Raw genomic sequence first — 17,843 nt, 5'->3', positions numbered from 1 at the left:
TAACACATGTTGGCTTTCAAACAGGTGGTTACCACAGGTTAGGTTAGTCTGTGTGTGGTTAGATTGTGATGCAGGTAAGTCCGTTTATTTGACCTTCATTTAACTAGGCAAGTCAGTTAAGAACAAATTCCTATTTTCAATGATGGCCTTGGAACAGTGGGTTAACTGAACGACAGATTTGTACCTTGTCAGCTCGGGGATTCGAACTTGCAACCTTTCAGTTACTAGTCCAACGCTCTAATGCAGGTGGTTACCCCCAGGTTAGCTTAGCTTGTAATGCAGGTGGTTACCCCAGGTTAGCTTAGCTTGTAATGCAGGTGGTTACCCCCAGGTTAACTTAGCTTGTAATGCAGGTGGTTACCCCAGGTTAGCTTAGCTTGTAATGCAGGTGGTTACCCCCAGGTTAGCTTAGCTTGTAATGCAGGTGGTTACCCCCAGGTTAGCTTAGCTTGTAATGCAGGTGGTTACCCCAGGTTAGCTTAGCTTGTAATGCAGGTGGTTACCCCCAGGTTAGCTTAGCTTGTAATGCAGGTGGTTACCCCAGGTTAGCTTAGCTTGTAATGCAGGTGGTTACCCCAGGTTAGCTTAGCTTGTAATGCAGGTGGTTACCCCCAGGTTAGCTTAGTTTGTAATGCAGGTGGTTACCCCGGGTTAGCTTAGCTTGTAATGCAGGTGGTTACCCCAGGTTAGCTCAGCTTGTAATGCAGGTGGTTACCCCCAGGTTAGCTTAGCTTGTATTGCAGTGGGTTACCTCCAGGTTAGCTTAGCTTGTATTGCAGGTGGTTACCCCGGGTTAGCTTAGCTTGTAATGCAGGTGGTTACCCCCAGGTTAACTCAGCTTCTAATGCAGGTGGTTACCCCAGGTTAGCTCAGCTTGTAATGCAGGTGGTTACCCCCAGATTAGCTTAGCTTGTATTGCAGTGGGCTACCTCCAGCTTAGCTTGTAATGCAGGTGGTTACCCCAGGTTAGCTTAGCTTGTAATGCAGGTGGTTACCCTAGGTTAGCTTAGCTTGTAATGCAGGTGGTTACCCCAGGTTAGCTTAGCTTGTAATGCAGGTGGTTACCCCAGGTTAGCTTAGCTTGTAATGCAGGTGGTTACCCCCAGGTTAGCTTAGCTTGTAATGCAGGTGGTTACCCCAGGTTAGCTTAGCTTGTAATGCAGGTGGTTACCCCAGGTTAGCTTGTAATGCAGGTGGTTACCCCCAGGTTAGCTTAGCTTGTAATGCAGGTGGTTACCCCAGGTTAGCTTAGCTTGTAATGCAGGTGGTTACCCCAGGTTAGCTTAGCTTGTAATGCAGGTGGTTACCCCCAGGTTAGCTTAGCTTGTAATGCAGGTGGTTACCCCAGGTTAGCTCAGCTTGTAATCAATCACATGGAGGCCCTCCAGTCCTCCGTTTTGGCAACTGATAATAAGAATAATCTCCTGCTTTTAATGTGCAAACATTCAGTCCAGCCTTCATCCTTCCAGCCTTAAGCCACATTCCAGCTGAAAATCCCACAGCACCCTGCTGCACATGGCTTCAAAGCTTCCCTCCCTCGTCTCCTTGTAAAAAAAAAAAATAACTTTCAAACATCCCTTCAAATAAATCAATTTACCCCTGTGTTAACAATCATCAAAAACATGTTTGAAGTTGTGCTTTTTAAAAAAAAGGGACTGGAAGAGAGCAGTGATACTTGTTCTCCCTGCCGGTCTTGTCTCTGGGCTATAAATGTAGTTACTAGTGTCATCTAGTTGCTGTAGCTCCAGGTGGACTGTTGGCAGTTTGATCTGCGTCAAAGGTTTTTCCAAACCCATCCCTCTAAAATGTTTTATTTTTTTTCTCGCTTGCCCATCCTAAATCAGGAGCTGTCTAGAGGGCTGAGTACACAATGACACCGGTCTCTAGACATGTGACCGGTCTAGAGGGCTGAGTACACAATGACACCGGTCTCTAGACATGGGACCGGTCTCTAGACATGTGACTGGTCTCTAGACATGTGACTGGTCTCTAGACATGTGACCGGTCTCTAGACATGTGACCGGTCTCTAGACATGTGACCGGTCTCTAGACATGTGACTAGTCTCTAGACATGTGACTAGTCTCTAGACATGTGACTAGTCTCTAGACAGTCTCTAGACATGTGACCGGTCTCTAGACATGTGACCGGTCTCTAGACATGGGACCGGTCTCTAGACCGGTCTCTAGACATGTGACTAGTCTCTAGACATGTGACTAGTCTCTAGACATGTGACCGGTCTCTAGACCGGTCTCTAGACATGTGACTAGTCTCTAGACATGTGACTAGTCTCTAGACAGTCTCTAGACATGTGACCGGTCTCTAGACATGTGACCGGTCTCTAGGCATGTGACCGGTCTCTAGACATGTGACCGGTCTCTAGACATGTGATCGGTCTCTAGACATGTGACTAGTCTCTAGACATGTGACTAGTCTCTAGACATGTGACTAGTCTCTAGACAGTCTCTAGACATGTGACCGGTCTCTAGACATGTGACCGGTCTCTAGACATGTGACCGGTCTCTAGACATGTGACCGGTCTCTAGGCATGTGACCGGTCTCTAGACATGTGACCGGTCTCTAGACATGTGACTGGTCTCTAGACATGTGACTGGTCTCTAGACATGTGACTAGTCTCTAGACATGTGACCGGTCTCTAGACATGTGACCGGTCTCTAGACATGTGACCGGTCTCTAGGCATGTGACCGGTCTCTAGGCATGTGATCGGTCTCTAGACATGTGACCGGTCTCTAGACATGTGACCGGTCTCTAGACATGTGACCGGTCTCTAGACATGTGACCGGTCTCTAGACATGCGACCGGTCTCTAGACATGTGACCGGTCTCTAGACATGTGACCGGTCTCTTGGCATGTGACCGGTCTCTTGGCATGTGACCGGTCTCTAGGCATGTGACCGGTCTCTAGACATGGGACCGGTCTCTAGACATGGGACCGGTCTCTAGACATGGGACCGGTCTCTAGACATGGGACCGGTCTCTAGACATGTGACCGGTCTCTAGACATGTGACCTGTCTCTAGACATGGGACCTGTCTCTAGGCATGTGACCGGTCTCTAGGCATGTGATCGGTCTCTAGACATGTGACCGGTCTCTAGGCATGTGACCGGTCTCTAGGCATGTGACCGGTCTCTAGGCATGTGATCGGTCTCTAGACATGTGACCGGTCTCTAGACATGTGACCTGTCTCTAGACATGGGACCGGTCTCTAGACATGGGACCGGTCTCTAGGCATGGGACCGGTCTCTAGACATGGGACCGGTCTCTAGACATGGGACCGGTCTCTAGACATGGGACCGGTCTCTGTTTTACTCTGCTTCTCTCCCAGGCAGCTGGAAACACATCTTTCTGTGACACACTGTGTGAATAGATGGGATTCATATTCAACCATTATGTCATAAAACCATGAGCCAACTTTTAAAGCCCCATCCCTGACACCACATCACAGCATCCCGCTCTCTCTGTTTCTTTCTCTCTCTCTCTCTCTTTAACTGTCATTCTCTGTGTCTCTCTCTCTCGATCCCGCTCTCTCTCTGTCTCTCTTTCTCTCTCTCGCTCTCTGTGTGTCTGTCTGTCTCTCTCTCTCTTTGTCTCTCTTTCTCTCTCTCTGTCTCACTCTCTGTCTCACTCTCTGTCTCACTCTCTCTCTTTCTGTCTCTCTTTCTCTCTCTGTCTCTCTTTCTCTCTCTCGCTCTCTGTGTGTCTGTCTGTCTCTCTCTCTCTTTGTCTCTCTGTCTCTCTCTGTCTCACTCTCTGTCTCTCACTCTCTGTCTCTATCTCTTTGTCTCTCTCTTTGTCTCTCTGTCTCTCTGTCTCTCTCTTTGTCTCTCTCTTTGTCTCTCTTTCTCTCTCTCTGTCTCTCCTTCTCTCTCTGTCTCTCTCTCTCTGTCTCTCTTTCTCTCTCTGTCTCTCTCTCTCTGTCTCTCTTTCTCTCTCTCTGTCTCTCTCTCTGTGTCTCTCTCTCTCTTTCTCTCTCTATGTCTCTCTCTCTCTGTCTCTCTTTCTCTCTCTATGTCTCTCTCTCTCTGTCTCTCTCTTTCTCTCTCTCTTTGTCTCTCTTTCTCTCTCTCGTTGTCTCTCTTTCTCTCTCTGTCTCTCTCTTTTTCTCTCTCTCTTTGTCTCTCTTTCTCTCTCTTTCTCTCTCTGTCTCTCTTTCTGTGTCCCTTTCTCTCACTCTCGCTTTCCGTGTGTCGGTCTGTCTCTGTCTCTCTCTTGTTGTTTTGTGAGTCTGTTCAAAGACACCACCACCACTCTTCCTGTCCCTATATATTCTACAGACTGTGGTTCAGAGGGAATATACATTCACTGGACAGTTTATTAGGTACACCCATCTAGTACCGGGTCGGACCCACCTTTGCCTCCAGAACAGCCTAAAATCTTAGGGGAATCCTGACTCTGCCATCAGCATGACGCAACAAGAACCCGGGATTCGTCGGACCAGGCGAGATACTGGATCTGACTCGCCTGGCACCCACGATCATACCGCTCTCAGTCTGTTCGGTCACTGGTTTTGCCCGTTCTAACGTTCAATATAGCAGTAACTGAATGCCTTGATGCCTGTCTGCCTGCTTTATAGAGCACGTCACGGCCACTTGACTTGTAGGAGGGATCGATTTTGGCGAACGGGGTGGTGTACCTAATAAACTGTCCGGTGAGTGTATATATTATGTCTCAGAGCTCGTGGAGTCTGGAGCTGAGGTATTAGATGTGTCCCTTTGCTTGGGGCCTGTGCAGCGAAGTGATCTGTGCTTGTCTGACCCTGACCCGAACCCTAACCATCTCTGGCGGGCATCATAAAGACAGCCTGCCTACCAGCCACCACAGAAGACCTGCCATTCCTGTCTTTCACTCTCCTCTCACTCTGCCCTCACTCTCCTCTCACTCTCGCCTCACTCTCCTCTCACTCTCCTTTCACTCTCCTCTCACTCTCCCGTCACTCTCCCTTCACTCTCCTCTCACTCTCCTCTGACTCTCCTCTCACTCTCCCCTCACTCTCTCGTCACTCTCCTCTCACTCTCCCCTCACTCTCCCTTCACTCTCCCCTCACTCTCCTCTCACTCTCCCGTCACTCTCCCCTCACTCTCCTCTCACTCTCCTCTCACTCTCCCGTCACTCTCCTCTCACTCTCCCCTCACTCTCCTCTCACTCTCCTCTCACTCTCCCTTCACTCTCCTCTCACTCTCCCGTCACTCTCCTCTCACTCTCCCGTCACTCTCCTCTCACTCTCTTTTCACTGTTTTCACTCCTACCGTCTAAATTGAAGGACTTAAAAATCGATTGGATAGAGAGAGAGATAGAGAGAGAGATAGATAGAGAGAGAGAAAAGACTCCTCTCCTTGGCTGGGTGACCCCTACTGAATAGCCCTGTGAGTCGAGGATGGTCTCCGGAATATTCTCATTATGTCTCTGTTAAGAATCTCTGGGCATTGTGACGGATGAATCCTCTCTCCTGCTGCTCTCCTGCTATTCAGCTGCACAGGAGAGAGGGAGAGTGGGGAGGGGACAGGGTGAAGGGTGGGAGGGAGAGGGGAGAGTAAAGGAGAGAGGGGTGGGAGGGAGAAGGGAGAGAGGGAGAGTGGGGAGGGGACAGGGTGAGGGGTGGGAGGGAGAGGGGAGAGTAAAGGAGAGAGGGGTGGGAGGAAGAGAGGGGTGGGAGGGAGGGAGAAGGCAGGAAGGAAAGAGGTGGGGGGAGAGAGAGAGGGAGGGAGGGAGGAGAGTGTTAGGGGGAGGGGACAGGGAGAGGAGAGAGTAGTAGGAGGGAGAGAAAGAGGTGGGGGGAGGAGAGAGGAAGGGAGGGAGAGGGGAGAGTGTTAGGGGGAGGGGACAGGGAGAGGAGAGAGAGAAAGAGGTGGGGGGAGGAGAGAGAGAGGGATGGAGGGGAGGTGTACAAGGAGCTGCAGGGAATTCTAAAGCTGTCGGAAGTGTCTTGCCATACCTTCTTTAATGGTAAAAGAGAGAGTGTAGAGAGAGAGAGAGGAGTGTGTGCCTCCATGTGTGTGTGTGTGTGATATTCTGTTGGTGGGAGGGGGACATGTGCTATGATCCCTAAAAGAAAGGAGACATGGCCAGCTACTCTGAACACACAGCCCTCTGCAGATCAGGGGGGGCCGAGGACACAGTGATCTAACATGGATCGGTTTGTTATCAGACCCAACCGACTGCTGCTCATCTTACGTGTTATGGGCTACTGTTTAATCTTCCATAGCAGAGCACTGTTTTCCCCTGTTAGCCACTCTCTCTATCCTAATAAGACACTTTAGTCATCACCTTACGCTGACACAGAGCGTGTGTCTCTATGTGAGATTGTGTTCTGGTGTGTTTGAATAGACGGGATCCTCGTGTCAGGCCTTAACAAGCTTTTTCATCATTTACTCACCTGGTGAAGGGCTGCCTTCGACCACCCAGTCCACACGCACTATCCTCTCTGTCCACTCCTATCATATAGACTCACCTGGTGAAGGGCTGCCTTCGACCACCCAGTCCACACGCACCATCCCCTCTGTCCACTCCTATCATATAGACTCACCTGGTAAAGGGCTGCCTTCAACCACCCAGTCCACACGCACCATCCCCTCTGTCCACTCCTATCATATAGACTCACCTGGTAAAGGGCTGCCTTCGACCACCCAGTCCACACGCACCATCCCCTCTGTCCACTCCTATCATATAGACTCACCTGGTAAAGGGCTGCCTTCGACCACCCAGTCCACACGCACCATCCTCTCTTTCCACTCCTATCATATAGACTCACCTGGTCACCACTCCTATCATATAGACTCACCTGGTAAAGGGCTGCCTTCGACCACCCAGTCCACACGCACTATCCTCTCTGTCCACTCCTATCATATAGACTCACCTGGTGAAGGGCTGCCTTCGACCACCCAGTCCACACGCACCATCCCCTCTGTCCACTCCTATCATATAGACTCACCTGGTAAAGGGCTGCCTTCAACCACCCAGTCCACACGCACCATCCCCTCTGTCCACTCCTATCATATAGACTCACCTGGTAAAGGGCTGCCTTCGACCACCCAGTCCACACGCACCATCCCCTCTGTCCACTCCTATCATATAGACTCACCTGGTAAAGGGCTGCCTTCGACCACCCTGTCCACACGCACCATCCTCTCTGTCCACTCCTATCATATAGACTCACCTGGTAAAGGGCTGCCTTCGACCACCCTGTCCACACGCACCATCCTCTCTGTCCACTCCTATCATATAGACTCACCTGGTCACCACTCCTATCATATAGACTCACCTGGTAAAGGGCTGCCTTCGACCACCCTGTCCACACGCACCATCCTCTCTGTCCACTCCTATCATATAGACTCACCTGGTAAAGGGCTGCCTTCGACCACCCTGTCCACACGCACCATCCTCTCTGTCCACTCCTATCATATAGACTCACCTGGTAAAGGGCTGCCTTCGACCACCCAGTCCACACGCACCATCCCCTCTGTCCACTCCTATCATATAGACTCACCTGGTCACCTAGCATTATCATATAGACTCACCTGGTCACCTAGCATTATCATATAGACTCACCTGGTCACCTAGCATTATCATATAGACTCACCTGGTTACCTAGCATTATCATATAGACTCACCTGGTCACCAGCCCTATCATATAGACTCACCTGGTCACCAGCTCTATCATATAGACCCACCTGGTCACCACTCCTATCATATAGACTCACCTGGTCACCACTCCTATCATATAGACTCACCTGGTCACCAGCCCTATCATATAGACTCACCTGGTCACCACTCCTATCATATAGACTCACCTGGTCACCAGCCCTATCATATAGACTCACCTGGTCACCAGCTCTATCATTTAGACTCACCTGGTCACCAGCCCTATCATATAGACTCACCTGGTCACCACTCCTATCATATAGACTCACCTGGTCACCAGCCCTATCATATAGACTCACCTGGTAAAGGGCTGCCTTCGACCACCCAGTCCACACGCACCATCCCCTCTGTCCACTCCTATCATATAGACTCACCTGGTCACCTAGCATTATCATATAGACTCACCTGGTCACCTAGCATTATCATATAGACTCACCTGGTCACCTAGCATTAGCATATAGACTCACCTGGTTACCTAGCATTATCATATAGACTCACCTGGTCACCAGCCCTATCATATAGCCTCACCTGGTCACCAGCTTTATCATATAGACCCACCTGGTCACCACTCCTATCATATAGACTCACCTGGTCACCAGCCCTATCATATAGACTCACCTGGTCACCACTCCTATCATATAGACTCACCTGGTCACCAGCCCTATCATATAGACTCACCTGGTCACCAGCTCTATCATTTAGACTCACCTGGTCACCACTCCTATCATATAGACTCACCTGGTCACCAGCCCTATCATATAGACTCATCTGGTTACCAGCCCTATCATATAGACTCACCTGGTTACCAGCCCTATCATATAGACTCATCTGGTCACCAGCCCTATCATATAGACTTACCTGGTTACCAGCCCTATCATATAGACTCACCTGGTTACCAGCCCTATCATATAGACTCATCTGGTCACCAGCCCTATCATATAGACTCACCTGGTCACCTAGCATTATCATATAGATACACCTGGTCACCAGCCCTATCATATAGACTCACCTGGTCACCAGCCCTATCATATAGACTCACCTGGTCACCAGCCCTATCATATAGACTCACCTGGTCACCAGCCCTATCATATAGACTCACCTGGTCACCAGCCCTATCATATAGCCTCACCTGGTCACCAGCCCTATCATATAGACTCACCTGGTCACCAGCCCTATCATATAGACTCACCTGGTCACCAGCCCTATCATATAGACTCACCTGGTCACCAGCCCTATCATATAGCCTCACCTGGTCACCAGCCCTATCATATAGACTCACCTGGTCACCAGCCCTATCATATAGACTCACCTGGTCACCAGCCCTATCATATAGACTCACCTGATCACCAGCTCTATCACCTGGTCTCATCTGGTAGAAGACTGATGCAGATACACACAGAGCATTCGGAAAGTGTTCAGACCCCTTGACTTTTTCCATATTTCGTTAAGTTACAACCTGAAATTCTGAAATTGAATAGTTTTTAGCTACACAAAATGATCTACCCACAATACCACATAATGACATCACAATACCCCATAATGACATCACAATACCCCATAATGACATCACAATACCCCATAATGACAAAGCAAGAATGGTTTTATTTTATTTGTGCAAATATATTACAAATAAAAAAACAGAAATATGACATTTCCATAAGTATTCAGACCCTTTACTCAGTACTTTGTTGAAGCACCTTTGGCAGCGATTACAGCCTCCAGGCTTCTTGGGTATGACGCTACAAGCTTGGCACACCTGTATTTGGGGAGTTTCTCCCATTCTTCTCTGCAGATCCTCTCAAGCTCTGTCAGGTTGGATGGGGGAGCGTCGCTGCACAGCTATTTTCAGGTCTCTCCAGAGATGTTCGATCGGATTCAAGTCCGGGAATCTATCTGGGCCACTCAAGGACTTTCAGAGACTTGTCCCGAAGTCACTCCTGCATTGTATTTGCTGTCTGCTTAGGGTTATTGTCCTGTTGGAAGGTGAACCTTCACCCCAGTCTGAGGTCCTGAGTGCTCTGGAGCAGGTTTTCATCAAGGATCTCTCTGTACTTTACTCTGTTTATCTTTGCCTCAATCCTGACTAGTCTCCCAGTCCCTGCCACTGAAAAACATCCCCACAGCATGATACTGCCACCACCATGCATCACCGTAGGGATGGTGCCAGGTTTCCTCCAGACGTGAAGCTTGGCATTTAGGCTAAAGATTTAAATCTTGGTTTCATCAGACCAGAGAATCATGGTCTGAGAGTCTTTAGGTGCCTTTTGGCAAACTCCAAGCAGGCTGTCATGTGCCTTTTATTGAGGTGTGGCTTCCGTCTGGCCTCTCAACCATAAAGGCCTGATTGGTGGAGTGCTGCAGAGAAGGTTGTCCTTCTGGAAGGTTCTCCCATCTCCACAGAGGAACATTAGTGCTCTGTCAGAGTGACCATCGGGTTTTTGGTCACCTCCCTGACCAAGACCCTTCTCCTCCGATTGCTACGGACAATTCCTTTGACCTCATTGCTTGGTTTTAGCTCTGATATGCACTGTCAACTGTGTGACCTTATATAGACAGGTGTGTGCCTTTCCACATCATGTCCAATCAATTGAATTTACCACAGGTGGACTCCAAGTTGTAGAACCATCTCAAGGATGATCAATGGAAACAGGATGCATCTGAGCTCAATTTCGAGTCTCATAGCAAAGGGTCTGAATACTTATTTAAATAAAGTATTTCTGTTTTTTTATTTGTAATACCTTTGCAAAAAAAAAACTGTTTTCACTTCATCATTATGTATTGTGATGTCATTATGGGGTATTGTGATGTCATTATGGGGTATTGTGATGTCATTATGGGGTATTGTGATGTCATTATGGGGTATTGTGATGTCATTATGGGGTATTGTGTGTAGATTGCTGAGGATTTTTTGATTTTATTTCATCCATTTTAGAAAAAGGCTGTAACGCGACAAAGTCAAGGGGTCTGAATACTTTCTGAGTACACTGTACATCCTTTACATAACCCGTGTGGAAGGAAGGATATTTTTGTTGTCCAGACACCCTTTGAGCAGGCATGAGAGAGCAGTACTACGGGGTAAAGATGTCTATAAACTGGAGTTACCTACAACGCTGTCCACTGGGAACAGGGCCCAACAGTACCTCACACTAAATCATATAGATATGAGGATTCTGTCATGACTGGCTCATCAATGTACATGGTATACAGATATTTCTAAAGGAAACGACTGAAGACTTGTTCTCGTTGTCAAGCACCCCAACCGCCTGTTTTCTGTTCAGTTGAGATGTGAAAGCTCGTCTCTCTCAGAACATGCCAACGTTTGACCTTGAGCGCTTTACATAATTGAATGGGAAAAAAACAATTGTCACACTTAAGAATGTTAATTTAGAGCCACAGAAAGAATAAGACAATTAGGGGCAGCAGCGTTCAGGGGAAACTCATTTATTTTCCAGTTAATTGAAAAAGTAATTGTCAGATCCAAAGATATTCTCTATAGTATAGAGTTTTGATGGAACATAATAGGGCCTTTCAGACATCTCCTCACCAAGCCAGGCCTTCTTCCCCCCATCAACAGCCCCCCCCTTCCTCCCATCAACAGCCCCCCCCCCATCAACAGCCCCCCCCCTTCCTCCCATCAACAGCCCCCTCCCTTCCTCCCATCAACAGCCCCCCCCCCCCCCCGTTCCTCCCATCAACAGCCCCCCTTCCCCCATGGTTGAAGGGAGCTGTGGAAGGGGGGCTGTGGAGGGGGGGGGGGGGGTGATGGGGGAAGGGGGTTTAAATGCCAGGCTAATCAGTTTAAATGCCATGCTAATACCAACACTACCAACCAACCACAACATAATGAAGGCCATTACAACCCCAAACCCCTGTAGATTAATCTCCTCTGCACAAGCATCTTTAAATCCAATTGTGTGGAGGTTGGATCCTTTCGGTTACTAGTCCAACACTCTGACCACTAGGCTGCCTGCCGCCCCTACTCTCTGACCACTAGGCTACCTGCCGCCCCTACACTCTAACCACTAGGCTACCTGCCACCCCTACACTCTGACCACTAGGCTACCTGCCGCCCCTACACTCTAACCACTAGGCTACCTGCCGCCCCTACACTCTAACCACTAGGCTACCTGCCACCCCTACACTCTGACCACTAGGCTACCTGCCGCCCCTACACTCTAACCACTAGGCTACCTGCCGCCCCTACACTCTAACCACTAGGCTACCTGCCGTCCCTACACTCTGACCACTAGGCTACCTGCCACCCCTACACTCTGACCACTAGGCTACCTGCCGTCCCTACACTCTAACCACTAGGCTACCTGCCGTCCCTACACTCTAACCACTAGGCTACCTGCCACCCCTACACTCTGACCACTAGGCTACCTGCCGCCCCTACACTCTAACCACTAGGCTACCTGCCACCCCTACACTCTGACCACTAGGCTACCTGCCGCCCCTACACTCTAACCACTAGGCTACCTGCCACCCCTACACTCTAACCACTAGGCTACCTGCCGCCCCTACACTCTAACCACTAGGCTACCTGCCGCCCCTACACTCTAACCACTAGGCTACCTGCCGTCCCTACACTCTAACCACTAGGCTACCTGCCACCCCTACACTCTAACCACTAGGCTACCTGCCGCCCCTACACTCTAACCACTAGGCTACCTGTCTCCCCATGTCTCCTTGGCATCCAACACCACCAGGACATTTGAATCCTCCTAAACTGGTCCACATGACTTACAGAAACCTCCGGTAGTGTCCAGGTGTACCGTTACAACACTGAGCGGGTGGTGACGTTTGAATCCTCTTAAACTGGTCATGACTTACAGAAACCTCCGGTAGTGTCCAGGTGTACCGTTACAACACTGAGCGGGTGGTGACGTTTGAATCCTCTTAAACTGGTCATGACTTACAGAAACCTCCAGTAGTGTCCAGGTGTACCGTTACAACACTGAGCGGGTGGTGACGTTTGAATCCTCCTAAACTGGTCCACATGACTTACAGAAACCTCCAGTAGTGTCCAGGTGTACCGTTACAACACTGAGCGGGTGGTGACGTTTGAATCCTCCTAAACTGGTCCACATGACTTACAGAAACCTCCAGTAGTGTCCAGGTGTACCGTTACAACACTGAGCGGGTGGTGACGTTTGAATCCTCCTAAACGGGTCCACATGACTTACAGAAACCTCCAGTAGTGTCCAGGTGTACCGTTACAACACTGAGCGGGTGGTGACGTTTGAATCCTCCTAATCTGGTCATGACTTACAGTAACCTCCGGTAGTGTCCAGGTGTACCGTTACAACACTGAGCGGGTGGTGACGTTTGAATCCTCCTAAACTGGTCATGACTTACAGAAACCTCCGGTAGTGTCCAGGTGTACCGTTACAACACTGAGCGGGTGGTGACGTTTGAATCCTCTTAAACTGGTCATGACTTACAGAAACCTCCAGTAGTGTCCAGGTGTACCGTTACAACACTGAGCGGGTGGTGACGTTTGAATCCTCCTAAACTGGTCCACATGACTTACAGAAACCTCCAGTAGTGTCCAGGTGTACCGTTACAACACTGAGCGGGTGGTGACGTTTGAATCCTCCTAAACTGGTCCACATGACTTACAGAAACCTCCAGTAGTGTCCAGGTGTACCGTTACAACACTGAGCGGGTGGTGACGTTTGAATCCTCCTAAACGGGTCCACATGACTTACAGAAACCTCCAGTAGTGTCCAGGTGTACCGTTACAACACTGAGCGGGTGGTGACGTTTGAATCCTCCTAATCTGGTCATGACTTACAGTAACCTCCGGTAGTGTCCAGGTGTACCGTTACAACACTGAGCGGGTGGTGACGTTTGAATCCTCCTAAACTGGTCATGACTTACAGAAACCTCCGGTAGTGTCCAGGTGTACCGTTACAACACTGAGCGGGTGGTGACGTTTGAATCCTCCTAAACTGGTCATGACTTACAGAAACCTCCGGTAGTGTCCAGGTGTACCGTTACAACACTGAGCGGGTGGTGACGTTTGAATCCTCCTAAACTGGTCATGACTTACAGAAACCTCCAGTAGTGTCCAGGTGTACCGTTACAACACTGAGCGGGTGGTGACGTTTGAATCCTCCTAAACTGGTCATGACTTACAGAAACCTCCGGTAGTGTCCAGGTGTACCGTTACAACACTGAGCGGGTGGTGACGTTTGAATCCTCCTAAACTGGTCCACATGACTTATAGAAACCTCCAGTAGTGTCCAGGTGTACCGTTACAACACTGAGCGGGTGGTGACGTTTGAATCCTCCTAAACTGGTCATGACTTACAGAAACCTCCGGTAGTGTCCAGGTGTACCGTTACAACACTGAGCGGGTGGTGACGTTTGAATCCTCCTAAACTGGTCATGACTTACAGAAACCTCCGGTAGTGTCCAAGTGTACCGTTACAACACTGAGCGGGTGGTGACGTTTGAATCCTCCTAAACTGGTCATGACTTACAGAAACCTCCGGTAGTGTCCAGGTGTACCGTTACAACACTGAGCGGGTGGTGACGTTTGAATCCTCCTAAACTGGTCCACATGACTTACAGTAACCTCCGGTAGTGTCCAGGTGTACCGTTACAACACTGAGCGGGTGGTGACGTTTGAATCCTCCTAATCTGGTCATGACTTACAGTAACCTCCGGTAGTGTCCAGGTGTACCGTTACAACACTGAGCGGGTGGTGACGTTTGAATCCTCCTAAACTGGTCATGACTTACAGAAACCTCCGGTAGTGTCCAGGTGTACCGTTACAACACTGAGCGGGTGGTGACGTTTGAATCCTCCTAAACTGGTCATGACTTACAGAAACCTCCGGTAGTGTCCAGGTGTACCGTTACAACACTGAGCGGGTGGTGACGTTTGAATCCTCCTAAACTGGTCATGACTTACAGAAACCTCCGGTAGTGTCCAGGTGTACCGTTACAACACTGAGCGGGTGGTGACGTTTGAATCCTCCTAAACTGGTCATGACTTACAGAAACCTCCAGTAGTGTCCAGGTGTACCGTTACAACACTGAGCGGGTGGTGACGTTTGAATCCTCCTAAACTGGTCCACATGACTTACAGAAACCTCCAGTAGTGTCCAGGTGTACCGTTACAACACTGAGCGGGTGGTGACGTTTGAATCCTCCTAAACTGGTCCACATGACTTACAGAAACCTCCAGTAGTGTCCAGGTGTACCGTTACAACACTGAGCGGGTGGTGACGTTTGAATCCTCCTAAACTGGTCCACATGACTTATAGAAACCTCCAGTAGTGTCCAGGTGTACCGTTACAACACTGAGCGGGTGGTGACGTTTGAATCCTCCTAATCTGGTCATGACTTACAGTAACCTCCGGTAGTGTCCAGGTGTACCGTTACAACACTGAGCGGGTGGTGACGTTTGAATCCTCCTAAACTGGTCATGACTTACAGAAACCTCCGGTAGTGTCCAGGTGTACCGTTACAACACTGAGCGGGTGGTGACGTTTGAATCCTCCTAAACTGGTCATGACTTACAGAAACCTCCGGTAGTGTCCAGGTGTACCGTTACAACACTGAGCGGGTGGTGACGTTTGAATCCTCCTAAACTGGTCATGACTTACAGAAACCTCCGGTAGTGTCCAGGTGTACCGTTACAACACTGAGCGGGTGGTGACGTTTGAATCCTCCTAAACTGGTCATGACTTACAGAAACCTCCAGTAGTGTCCAGGTGTACCGTTACAACACTGAGCGGGTGGCGATCCATCACCTATTTTTACACCATGCTTCTCTGACAACAGTTTTTCCCATCTTCAATGGATTTCACACATTGACCTCTAACCCCCCCCCCCCCCCCCCCACACCCCATTTCATATTTCCTGTGTCAGGTGCTGGTGCCCAAGAGGTCAGAGTTCAAGGGGAAGATGATTGAGGTGGAGATCTTCGAGGCCGGCAAACACTTCCTGAAGGGAAAACCGTTGGACGGCTCCGAAGTGTTCACTCCCTCCATCGCCGAGCCGCTGCAGCAGGGGGAGGTGTCTGGGCTCAGTCAGGTAACCTATTCAATACGACTGTGTTTGTGTCTCCTCTGTCAACTCCTATTAGAGCCACAGCGGTAGCTCTCTCAGACAGGAGAATATCTACGGCAAAAGTTAACAATGGAACAGACCTACAGCAAAATGGTTATTTTTTTCCATATAGGATTTGTTGTTTTTATTGTTGTTCTGCTTGAAATAAAAGAGTATTTCACGCCAGTTTACTCGGAGGCTGGCAGGGTTACTTCAGGTGCAGCCGTCACACTCTGAGTTGTTTCTCCAAGTTCCTCCAATAGCTGCCTTTTCTTCCAGGGAACCAAAGTGCAAGGTGATTTTGAAATGATTGGAAGGCCGTAACTACATGACTGTTATTACTATTAGTCTGGGCTTGGAAATGACATTTCATTCACTGCGTCAATCCGCCTGAACACCGTGTGAAGTCTTTCCTACTAAATGCGTTGTCACATCAATGGCCCTATTGAATTCAGCTGGAGGTTCGAGCGTTCTCTTTTCAGCAGGAAGCTGGTAGGCCGAGCGATCTCAGGTCGTCAGAGGGCATGTCTTCCCATTGGCTTACCAGGTTGAATAAAGGCAATGCGTTAATAAAGGAATCGCATTAACAGAAAACTACATTATGAACAGAGGAGAAAGTCTACCATTCAGTCAGCGTGAAGGCAGTAACTACCTGAATTATGTGTTGTCACGATACCAGGAGGCAAAGGAAACGAAACAGGAAGGCGGTCTCAATGTCTCGAGGAATAACCTTCTAAATGTTGGACAAAACAGCCTTCCTTATCCTTGTCACCCAGAGTCACATTTAGTTTATTTTTGCCAGCTATAGCACACAGTGTTTTTTATTTTTACAAAAGTAGGTTTTAAAGGAGCATAGATTTCAGTCTGCTTCGTGTTTTTTTTTTTTTTTGCCGAGGAACATCTAGTATGGTGGAATGGTGACACTGGAATGGTGACATTGGAATGGTGACACTGGAATGGTGACATTGGAATGGTGACATTGGAATGGTGACACTGGCATGGTGACACTGGCATGGTGACATTGGAATGGTGACACTGGAATGGTGACAACACCAATCTGAATAGATAAGACTAGTCCACTCCGGAGTGTCTGGTAGAATGAAGGACGTGATTTAGTCTCTCTAGAGATGCTTAAATGAAGCTGCTAGCGAAACTCTCCTCTCCTCTCTCAGCCTCATTGACTATTGGTCTAAAGTAGTCCTACTATATACAGTAGGGAATTGGGTGCCAGTCTGAACTCACACTGTGTCTGCTCCTAGGCCATCTGTTCCTCCCTACAATAGTTGTTAGATAGAATTCACGGACGGGACAGACAGGCAGTAGGGCAGGCCACTCCATCTGTTAATCTCTTTAATCACTGGTTTTATAAATGGAGCCTGAAGTACTGTCTATCAGCCTGACAGGTCCTTCACTAGATGATGCCTTAAATACTGTCTATCAGCCTGACAGGTCCTTCACTAGATGATGCCTTAAATACTGTCTATCAGCCTGACAGGTCCTTCACTAGATGATGCCTTAAATACTGTCTATCAGCCTGACAGGTCCTTCACTAGATGATGCCTTAAATACTGTCTATCAGCCTGACAGGTCCTTCACTAGATGATGCCTTAAGTACTGTCTATCAGCCTGACAGGTCCTTCACTAGATGATGCCTTAAGTACTGTCTATCAGCCTGACAGGTCCTCCACTAGATGATGCCTTAAGTACTGTCTATCAGCCTGACAGGTCCTTCACTAGATGATGCCTTAAGTACTGTCTATCAGCCTGACAGGTCCTCCACTAGATGGAGCCTGAAGTACTGTCTATCAGCCTGACAGGTCCTTCACTAGATGATGCCTTAAATACTGTCTATCAGCCTGACAGGTCCTTCACTAGATGATGCCTTAAGTACCGTCTATCAGCCTGACAGGTCCTTCACTAGATGATGCCTTAAGTACCGTCTATCAGCCTGACAGGTCCTTCACTCGATGATGCCTTAAATACTGTCTATCAGCCTGACAGGTTCTTCACTAGATGATGCCTTAAATACTATCTATCAGCCTGACAGGTCCTTCACTAGATGATGCCTTAAATACTGTCTATCAGCCTGACAGGTCCTTCACTAGATGATGCCTTAAATACTG

At 48.9% G+C, this 17,843-nt stretch overlaps 1 protein-coding gene across 2 annotated transcripts in view; it reads left to right on the top strand.

Annotated features, from left to right (window-relative positions):
- The window catches only part of LOC149984763 (threonylcarbamoyladenosine tRNA methylthiotransferase-like), a 711,253-nt gene that overhangs the window by 662,934 nt on the left and 30,476 nt on the right, over window positions 1-17,843 (top strand). For both annotated transcript variants that reach the window (XM_090216175.1, XM_090216176.1), the window contains one exon: window positions 15,541-15,705. In XM_090216175.1, the coding sequence (XP_090072301.1) occupies window positions 15,541-15,705 (165 nt within the window). The remainder of the gene's footprint in view (window positions 1-15,540; window positions 15,706-17,843) is intronic.

Source organism: Oncorhynchus mykiss, chromosome 2 (genome assembly GCF_057628025.1).
Source record: "Oncorhynchus mykiss isolate SJ-2025 chromosome 2, ASM5762802v1, whole genome shotgun sequence".
NCBI lineage: Eukaryota > Metazoa > Chordata > Actinopteri > Salmoniformes > Salmonidae > Oncorhynchus > Oncorhynchus mykiss.
Note: the sequence above shows the minus strand (reverse complement) of the source record. Positions and strands in the feature narration are given on the sequence as shown.